The sequence below is a fragment of the Malaclemys terrapin genome, chromosome 4, assembly GCF_027887155.1.
Source record: "Malaclemys terrapin pileata isolate rMalTer1 chromosome 4, rMalTer1.hap1, whole genome shotgun sequence".
In the NCBI taxonomy this organism is placed as follows: Eukaryota; Metazoa; Chordata; order Testudines; family Emydidae; genus Malaclemys; species Malaclemys terrapin.
Window position 1 is genome coordinate 27,930,287 of NC_071508.1, and position 10,351 is coordinate 27,940,637.

Here is a 10,351-nt window from a genome sequence, read left to right on the forward strand (position 1 = left end):
TTGTGGCCAAAACAAGTAGCCACTTCTGAAGATGTTGGCTTCATCCTCTCTGATATGTGTCAGGGTGAATCAGGAGGTGGGTGTGTGAGTGGATATAGTTGTGTAGTGGTGTGTGTGTGTGGGGGGGTAGTTGTGCAGAGTAAGGACTGATTTGGGCTATTGCCTTCCTCGGGTCCAGGTGGGCCCGGATGCTGTCTGCTCTCTCTCTGCCTCTCTGTGAAGTGTGTTTGAACCTTGCTTGGCTTGCAATGCCACCTAGGACCTCGATTTACTCAGTAAGGGAAGCCATGCATCCCTTGCCATGGGGCATGTCTGGATAAGTACACAAGCCCTCTCTAGACTGTTGATGAGCAATAACTGTCCTGTCCTTCCTGTCCCTGAGCTTGGAGCACAAACAGAGTCAGCAGTTTTGGATCTTCATTAGCCAACCAGCCAATGTTCCTAGCCAGCCATCTATGGATTTGCTTTCCAGTTGGTGACAGCCCACACCAGCCATCCCTCTTCCCTTCCCCCTTCCACATCCACACTTGGTCCCTACAAGCAGGATACATAGGACCTATGTGTGAAGCTGGAGATGCACAGTGCTGTAGCAAGTTTGCACAGAAGACATCAGATCACGTAGCCCAGGTACCATAGACACGGAGCCCATGTCCTGTCATTCATGGGAGCCCTGGCAGGATGGCTGCTGCCCCCTCTAGGCACAGCCGAGAACTGCTGTTGTTTGCTCCATACCATGATGGAGGTAGGGCTCTACCATTCATCTCTATGCAGAAGGTGTTGTTCTGTGGCTGGCCTGGAGGGGCTGGTCATACAGGAGAGAAGCATGGTGAAGAACACTTGCAGAGGCTTGGCCTTGTGAAAGAATCTCCTTCAGTTCCTCTACGGAAGGCAGGCAGTGAGTGACTCTCACCCGATGCCACTGAGAACAGCTATGTGGGCTGCTCTCTGCATTCCCATGCACTGGTTGAAAGTGCCGTTGGCAGCAGAAGAGAGCCAGGACTGGTCCGTGATGAGAAGAAAGGGGATTCTCTATTGGAGCTGCAGGTCACAGACCCACCCTGTGGTTCTCTAGCTCCCAGCCTGACTTAACGCAGCCTGCGCTACCCAGCATCACCTCCAGGGTCTCCCTATGTCCTGACCTGGACTAAGCAGAAGCTGTGGACTGCACTACATGGCCAGGCCACTCTAGAGGGTTAATTAGGGGAGACCATTTCCTGCTCTGTCTTCCGCTGCCCTTTGGCAGCCCTCTGCCCAATTCAAGGTGTCAGCCCCACCTCACTGTCCTTCTGTATTTCTCTTGCAGATTAACGTTCTCCGAAACCGCATTAGTGATCACCAGAAGGTGTAAGTACCAGGGCTGCCTTCTGCCTCCCCGGCTCCCTTCCTGCCCCCCTTCTTTCACCACTCTCCTGCTCTGCTCTCTGCCTTTCCCCTCTGGTTGCCTCCATGGCTCTCAGCTCTCCCCTCCCCTCTCTGCTTCCTCTCCCTCCCTATCTCTCCTTGTCTGTATTTTGTTCCTTCACCCCATCCTCTGCCTTCCCTGCTCACCCCGTTGCTACTGCACATTCACAGGCACACAGAGAAGATCCAGAGCCAGTGTTTTTATCCTGCTGGTGCTTTCATCCTTCCTCTTCTCCTCTGCTCCTGCATACACATTTCCCTGGTTTTCCTTTGGCTGCCTTCTTCCTCTGCTTCTCTAACCCATCAAACCCCCCCCCCTTCTTTTCCTCTAACCTCCCTGTCTCCATGTCATTTCCCCTTTGCATCACTTCTCCCTTAATCTGGCACAGGGTGAGCCACATCCACCTCTAGTGGCTGGCCCACGGAGAAGATGACAACCTACTCTTGCTGAGACTCCTTTAGCTCAAGTGTCAGCAGTGAGTGCTGGAGGTGCTGGGTTCAAACCCTGATGATGTGGTCATAAGCCTCTGCTACTGACCTCCCTTGTCATGATCCTGTATCAGATATTGACTGGCTACAGAGCTTACATCTGAGTGAGGTACACATCAGATGTGTTCACCATAAGGTCAGTTTATGCTTTGCCAGTTATGGCTGAGGTTTGCTTAAATAAGGTATTTTACACACACCACCACATGGGGGGGCTGAACAGTATAATATAGTTAGCATTCCGTTACATCACCCCTTTTAAGTTCTACATTCCTACCATTTGTAATATTTACACTATCGTGCTGCCTTTGAAGTTCAGTACTGATCAGTCTAAGTGTCTCTGAAATCGTACTGATTTTTTAATTACGTGACCTGAACGCATAACAGCTTGCTCATCTGGCTGTCCATTAGTTGCAATGACTAGCTGTGGTTGGTTTGGAATCTTTGAGTCATCATCTCATTCTGCAGCCACCATCTGTAGAGTTTGCTCTGTTGATTGTTCTTTCTGAGGAACAAACTATAGGTGTTGATGGTTTCTGTTGAACTCTCCAATGTTGGTCTCGATCACATGATCTGGTCACTACATGTTTTTTATTGACAACAATTGGAGTTGTCCATCCATCTTATCCATCCAATTTGACATTAACTTAGTCACCTGGTTCTAGATCCAGCGGTACTCTGAGTGAAGTCTGTTCATAGATTCATAGATTCTAGGACTGGAAGGGACCTCGAGAGGTCATTGAGTCCAGTCCCCTGCCCGCATGGCAAGACCAAATACTGTCTAGACCATCCCTGATAGACATTTATCTAACCTACTCTTAAATATCTCCAGAGATGGAGATTCCACAACCTCCCTAGGCAATTTATTCCAGGGTTTAACCACCCTGACAGTTAGGAACTTTTTCCTAATGTCCAACCTAGACCTCCCTTGCTGCAGTTTAAGCCCATTGCTTCTTGTTCTATCCTTAGAGGCTAAGGTGAACAAGTTTTCTCCCTCCTCCTTATGACACCCTTTTAGATACTTGAAAACTGCTATCATGTCCCCTCTCAGTCTTCTCTTTTCCAAACTAAACAAACCCAATTCCTTCAGCCTTCCTTCATAGGTCATGTTCTCAAGCATTCTTGTTGCTCTTCTCTGGACCCTTTCCAATTTCTCCACATCTTTCTTGAAATGCGATGCCCAGAACTGGACACAATACTCCAGCTGAGGCCTAACCAGAGCAGAGTAGAGCGAAAGAATGACTTCTCGTGTCTTGCTCACAACACACCTGTTAATACATCCCAGAATCATGTTTGCTTTTTTTGCAACAGCATCACACTGTTGACTCATATTTAGCTTGTGGTCCACTATAACCCCTAGATCCCTTTCTGCCGTACTCCTTCCTAGACAGTCTCTTCCCATTCTGTATGTGTGAAACTGATTTTTTCTTCCTAAGTGGAGCACTTTGCATTTGTCTTTGTTAAACTTCATCCTGTTTAACTCAGACCATTTCTCCAATATGTCCAGATCATTTTGAATTATGACCCTGTCCTCCAAAGCAGTTGCAATCCCTCCCAGTTTGGTATCATCTGCAAACTTAATAAGCGTACTTTCTATGCCAATATCTAAGTCGTTGATGAAGATATTGAACAGAGCCGGTCCCAAAACAGACCCCTGAGGAACCCCACTCGTTATGCCTTTCCAGCAGGATTGGGAACCATTAATAACAGCTCTCTGAGTACGGTTATCCAGCCAGTTATGCCACTCACCTTATAGTAGCTCCATCTAAATTGTATTTGCCTAGTTTATTGATAAGAATATCATGCAAGACCATATCAAATGCCTTACTAAAGTCTAGGTATACCACATCCACAGCTTCTCCCTTATCCACAAGACTAGTTATCCTATCGAAGAAAGCTATCAGATTGGTTTGACATGATTTGTTTTTTACAAATCCATGCTGGCTGTTGCCTATCACCTTACCACCTTCCAAGTGTTTGCAGATGATTTCCTTAATTACTTGCTCCATTATCTTCCCTGGCACAGAAGTTAAACTAACCGGTCTGTAGTTTCCTGGGTTGTTTTTATTTCCCTTTTTATAGATGGGCACTATATTTGCCCTTTTCCAGTCTTCTGGAATCTCTCCCGTCTCCCATGATTTTCCAAAGATAATAGCTAGAGGCTCAGATACCTCCTCTATTACCTCCTTGAGTATTCTAGGATGCATTTCATCAGGCCCTGGTGACTTGCAGGCATCTAACTTTTCTAAGTGACTTTTAACTTGTTCTTTTTTTATTTTATCTGCTAAACCTACCCTGTTCCCATTAGCATTCACTATGTTAGGCATTCCTTCAGACTTCTCAGTGAAGACCGAAACAAAGAAGTCATTAAGCATCTCTGCCATTTCCAAGTTTCCTGCTACTGTTTCTCCCTCTTCACTAAGCAGTGGGCCTACCCTGTCTTTGGTCTTCCTCTTGCTTCTAATGTATTGATAAAAAGTCTTCTTGTTTCCCTTTATTCCTGTAGCTAGTTTGAGCTCATTTTGTGCCTTTTCCTTTCTAATCTTGCCCCTGCATTCCTGTGTTGTTTGCCTATATTCATCCTTTGTAATCTGTCCTAGTTTCCATTTTTCATATGACTCCTTTTTATTTTTTAGATCATGCAAGATCTTGTGGTTAAGCCAAGGTGGTCTTTTGCCACATTTTCTATTTTTCCTAACCAGCGGAATAGCTTGCTTTTGTTGTTAAAGTGTTCGCGAACTCTGTGAGCCTTTTTATCCAATTTGGCTATTGTCTTTGTATCTGGCCACTTTGGAGCTAGAACTATTGTTCCAGTTTTGGAAAAGAATATGAATTGTCTTCCCACCAGGAGTTGTTCAGGACAATATCCAATAGCTTGTGAATTGTGATTGATTGTCCTTCACTAGTTCTGGAATACTAAAGGTAAGCAAAAGAGCACTTCAGTGTTTCGATAACACTGACATGTTGTCTTTCAAGTAAAGTGTTTGTATATACTTGGGAAAATAGCCTGCAATGACCAGGTAATGATGTCCTCTGAATCCACATATATCTGCAGCTAGTCTCTTCCAAGGTCTCTTTGGTAGGGGTGTAGTTATTAAAGGTTCTTTGTGTTGAGTTAGTCTGTTAGTTCTGCAATGTTCACATGCAGATACTTTATTCTTTACATCCTTGCTGATGCCCGGCCACCACACCAACGGGTTGGCCCGTTCACAGCATTTAGTTAATCCTCGATGTCCTTCATGGTTGAGGTTTAGGATTTCTCCTCTTATTTAGTTTGGAATTACAATGCAGTTGCCTTTAATCATAAGTCCATTTGACTTGATTATCCATGCAGTGCAATGTAGTCTTTTTGTCACTTACTTAGTGTCCTTTTAGATACTTGGGTCAGCCCAAGTATCCTGAAGTTGCGTGTCTGTCAAGATTGCTTTTTGTAGATGGAGTAGTCGTCGTCGTCTTTTTTTTTTTTTTCTTTTCCCCCTGACACTGATCTGTATGTGTCAACTGTGTCCGCGGACACCTTTACATCATCTTCAAGCTCATGGTTAGCTGAGTGTGATGCTGGGCTCTGTGACTGTGTCTGTTACTACCAGAGTTTTCCCAGGAACATATTTAGCAATTGGATTAAATTGCATCAACCTCTGTAACAGACATTGGCATCTTAGTGGTACTTGATCCAGGTCTTTTCTGTTGATGAAGGTTACAGGTTGTTTGAGTGTAATAGGGTGACCAGATGTCCCGATTTTTGGGTCTTTTTCTTATATAGCTTCTATTACCCCCTCCCCCCCACCCCCTGTCCTGATTTTTCACCTGATGTCTGGTCACCCTAGAGTGTAAGCAAATCCAGTCTGCATCAATATCCGCAAAAGGTCTCTCATGCACTTGCCCGTCACTCCTTTTCAATCGGTGCATATCATTTTTCTGCTTCTGTGAGTGGGCAAGAGCAAAATGCAGCTGGCTTCTACTCAGAGCCATGTTGGTGCAACGATACACCGCCTAGTCCATAGCTACTTGCATCTGCACTGACGATTGTGGATTTGTGCATATCATAGTACTTGAGAACTGGAACGATGGAGATAATTTCTTTTACCATAGCCCAGATGTGTTCAGTTCAATCCGTGGTTTTGTCACTGCAGAGAGACCTTGTTGATATCGAGCAAGGTAACTTACCATCCCTAGTACATGTCTCAGTTCTGGTGAATGTATTCCACCAATGAAGGTATTCCGTTTTTGAATGGCTTTTACTTTCTTAGTGCTAGGACTGATTCCATCTTTGTCTGTCCCAAAAACTAGATTTGGGTTAGGCAGAAAATGCACTTTGCCTGGTATAGCTTTAGCTTCAGTCTGGACTGGCCGATGTAGGCTCAGGACTTCATTGAGGGTTTTCTTGTTCTTCCATTGAAGAACCATATATCAGAATATCGTCCATGAAAAGTATAACTCCGTTTGTGTTTGTTAACAGTTCTGCCATCTTTCTTTGTGAACTTTCAGGTGGACCGGTGATCACAAAAAGTAATCTTCAAAATCTCCCAAAGGTGCAATAAATGTAGTCAGTTTAGCACTGTCTTTGGCTAAAGAAATTTGCCAGAATCCGCTCGAGGCATCCACTTTGGAGAATACTGTTGCTCCTTTCACTTGGGGAAGGAAGCCATCCAGTGTGTGTGTGTGTGTGTGTGTGGGGAGGGCTGTTGGTATTTTGCCACCATCATACATGATCTGGGCAGTGAATTCTTTCTCTTTATGATGGCTGGAGTTGTCCATCCTTTTTCTCCATCCCACTTGTGACCCCATGACATGCTCCTGGATCAGATATAGACTGGCTCCAGAGTTTACTTCTGAGCATGATACACACCAGATGTGTTCATCATATGATCCTTTAACGCACTGCCAGGTATGGCTGAGTTTAGCTTAAACACGGTATTTTACACATACATAGCATCACCTGGTGACTGAATGGTATAATACAGTTCATCATTCCAGTACACACACACCCAGCTCCTTTCTTCTCATCCTAGCAGGATCTCTTCCGTCTCTCGTCTTGCCTCCTCGGCTCTCAGGCTCCCTGCTCCCCCTTGTCTTTGTTCCTCCACCACTGTTCCCCTCCCTTCTTACCCCACTCGCTCTCCGGGGCCCTGCTGAGCCTTAGTCCCTTGCGTTCCCTTCCCTCCTCCTTTCTTTCACTTGAGTTTCTCCCTCCTTTCCTGCTCCCAATGTCTCTTCTGGTCCCCCACCCTTCCCCTCACTCTCTTCCACTCAGCTCCTTTTTCCTCCACCCACCTCACTGCTGCCAGCCCCCTTGGCTCTGATTTTTGCTTCTCCCCGTTCTTTGAGCTGCTCTTGGTTTTGAGACCCACCTGCAAAGGATTCTGGGGGCCTGGCACCATTGCTACTGCAGGGAGATAGTGTGAGGGCCTGTGTATGGAAGCTCCTTGCCTCCAGTGGATCTCAGAATCCACAGGGTTAGGGGGTGATACCCCCAGCTCCTTGCATGGGGTGTTGCCCCCCCCCACAGGAGGCCCCCTCAATCTCCACTCTTTCGGAGGAGCGGGTATGGGCTGCCCTCTGTGGGGCAAATGCAGGCAGTGTGATAACCCACCCAGACTGCTGTAAGACATCTGGAAGCCATGTCCTCTTTCCAGCCAGCCCAAGTGGCACAGAGAGGGGACCAATTCTGAATGTTTCAGACCGACAGTCCATCTAAACCAGTATCCTGGCCTCAGTAGTCCTGTCACATGGCATAAGGATGACAGGATCGGGCCCTCCAGTGCCATGGATCCTACCTGGCCCATTCTGGGTCAGATCCCCTGGTAAACTAGAGGGTCTCCACTGAATGTTGGGAATTCCCATTTCCACCAGGTGAGGGCAGGACACCAGCCTGCTTGGATCCAGTTCTCTCTGGCCTGCTTTTTCTTCCCTCTAATTTTGATCTCCTTACGAGGATCGGCGGGTTTCAGTCTGCTCTCTTACACCAGCGTAACTGATTTCAATGCCATGAATGAGAGGGAATCTGGCCTCGGGGTTACTCCTGATTTACACCAGAGTGAGTGAGAGTGATCTCAGGTCTGTCACTAGAGCTTCTTAAAAAAAAAAAAGGGGGGTGGGACATCATTCTAGTGAAAATCTTCTAAAAAATTATGTCCCTTTTTTTAATCACGATTTTGAATTTCAGAACCTTTCAGCCAGCTCCACGCATTACAACTCCAGGCCCATCCCCTTTTGCTTCTGTCCCATGCCTGATTCAAACCCCGCTGCAGCTACATGTTGACACACGGCTGGGGGCAGTTTGGGCCTAGGGTCATTTTGTACTTGGGAGGGGAATGGGAATAAGCTGTCGGAGCTGCGGAACTTGGTGAGGAATCAGGATCGCATTCCTGCGTCGATGTCTCTCTAGTGATCAAGAGCAAGGGGCAGAAAGAGACAAGGGAAGCCCAGTAGCTAGCAAGTCATTGGGCCTTTGCCTTGAGGCGTCAGCCAATCTTTAACCCATACAGAGAAGTAAATGTCACTCTGCGATAGCAGCACCTTTTAGACCCTGCTGTCTGAGAATCTGAGGCCCAGTCATGTGGTGGCTAGGAGCATTCTCCACTGTTTACACCAAATCTCTCTTCTCTCTTCCCCTCTGACATGACCCGGCCCTACAGCAAAGGGTGAGTAGCATGGCTGTCCTTGTGCTGCGTGGGGCTGATCAGGTTTACACTGCATGCATGCTGCATGAGGAAACAGGTTTGAAGTGAAGCTGGATCTGGGGAGGGCAAACTAGGAGTGGTCTAAGCAACTTTCTGTCACCATGGTATGTTTGCCAGGGCCACTTTTTCTGATGTCCTGGGGCTTGGGCAGGGCAGCTGCAAATAGACCAGAGCAAGAAGGAAACCCAGCTCCTCTGGGCTCAGCTTATTGGAAGAGTTCAGTGATTACAGTAAAAAAAAACTCACTCCTTAGAGCATTGTTATATTTGGATCTTGAGCTCTGTGATTGGTCATTTAGTCACATGGAGTGATTTCTCTTCCCTGATTGGATGCACTAACCCTTATAAACAAAAGAACTTTCTGAGGCTTGCATCTCCAACTGCTTGCATTGGAGATATACAGGCTTCAGGGCTTGTGGCATCTGGGCAATCTCAGCCTGCCCTCTGTGCCCCAGGACGGGCCATGGTCATCGAAGAGTTAGCAATAGCAGGGCTCTTCCCTGGCAGAGGCAGAAGGGAAGGCCCAAGCCCCATTGACTGGCTGCCAGGACAGAGTTGGGAGTTTGTTCTGAACTCTGGGAAATAAAGGTCACTTTTCTCCTCACTGACTTGGGGCCAGATCCCTCCTGGTGTAAGGCAGCATCGCTCTCCTGACTGTAATGGAACTGTGCCAGTTTACACCAGCTAAGGGTTTGGCCCAGGCACTTTAACACATTGACCAGTACTAATGACCACAGAGACACCATCTCGGCTTGTGTTCACATCTGCACCACTGTCTGGGCCCTTCCCTGTCTGTCCAGGTCAGAAGGGCCAAGTGAGCAGAGCTGGTGACTTTCACTATAAAACGCACGGACTGGAGTGCTCTTAGAAGACAATTTCACCTGCCCCCACTGGGCCTGATTCTCTTCTTACTGGCACCTGGTGCAAATCAGGAGGGCCAGCGTAGACAAGAAAAGAATTGGGCCCAATGCACTCTGATAACACCCACTCACCATCCCTGCCACTTGGCAGGGACATTGTGTAACTATTTCTCTCCTGGCCAAGTCCTCAGGATTGACTTCTTCCCCATTTTTTCATAAAGACTCTTTGGGATTGGAGAGGGGGTGTCGCTGACTGATGTACCTGCCTTGGGAAAGAGTTTTTTGTCCAGTCTCGTTGGGTCCAACCTTTGTCTGTGAAATGCGTTTGCTAAGAGCCAACTCCTAGCTCCATGAAAGCCAATGGTAAAGGCCCCTTGACCAGGATTTGGCCCCAGGGAAGGCTGCCCAAGAGATTTCCTCACTCTGCAGTGAGCTTCAGTCTTCCCTTCCCTCTCCAGCTGGGTAGAGAGCATAGCCCCTGGGAAACCCAGACCCCTCCCTGCTCTCAGCTCTCTCTTCACTCCCCCTCAAAGTAACACCTTTCAGCAGGTGCTTCTCTGCTTCCCTTCCAGCTCCAAGACTGCCCGCGGGAAGAGCGTGGTTGGCGGCCGATGGAAGTAGCACCGTCTGATGGGCACAAGGCAGAGGAGAGGAGAGGCCCAGGCACGGAGTGGTGCACTCCTGTTTGGTCAGCCAGCTGGATTCCGTTTGACCACGGATCCTGCACGAACCCACCCACCACCCCTAAGGACACAAACCAGTTGTGCTTGCACAGCCCTCACTGCAGGGGCAGCACTGTCTGCGTGTGGAGCAAATGCTTTGCTAGGTTGGCGCTGCTTGCTCTTTTCACTGAACCCCGGGATGTTGCTGTGTCTGTAAATAAAGAGAATCAGGAAGGGATATGTGCCTTTCCTGCCCAGTC

General features: G+C 47.6%; 1 protein-coding gene across 3 annotated transcripts in view; it reads left to right on the forward strand.

Moving 5' to 3' along the window:
• The window catches only part of TNNT2 (troponin T2, cardiac type), a 29,120-nt gene extending 18,981 nt beyond the window's left edge, over positions 1-10,139 (forward strand). For 2 of the 3 annotated variants that reach the window (XM_054025868.1, XM_054025869.1), the window contains 2 exons: positions 1,304-1,344; positions 10,002-10,139. In XM_054025868.1, coding sequence (XP_053881843.1) covers positions 1,304-1,344; positions 10,002-10,050 — 90 coding nt within the window. In that variant the 3' untranslated portion in view covers positions 10,051-10,139. The remainder of the gene's footprint in view (positions 1-1,303; positions 1,345-10,001) is intronic. The other variant, XM_054025867.1, reaches the window with a different exon arrangement.
• The last annotated feature ends 212 nt before the right edge of the window (positions 10,140-10,351 follow it).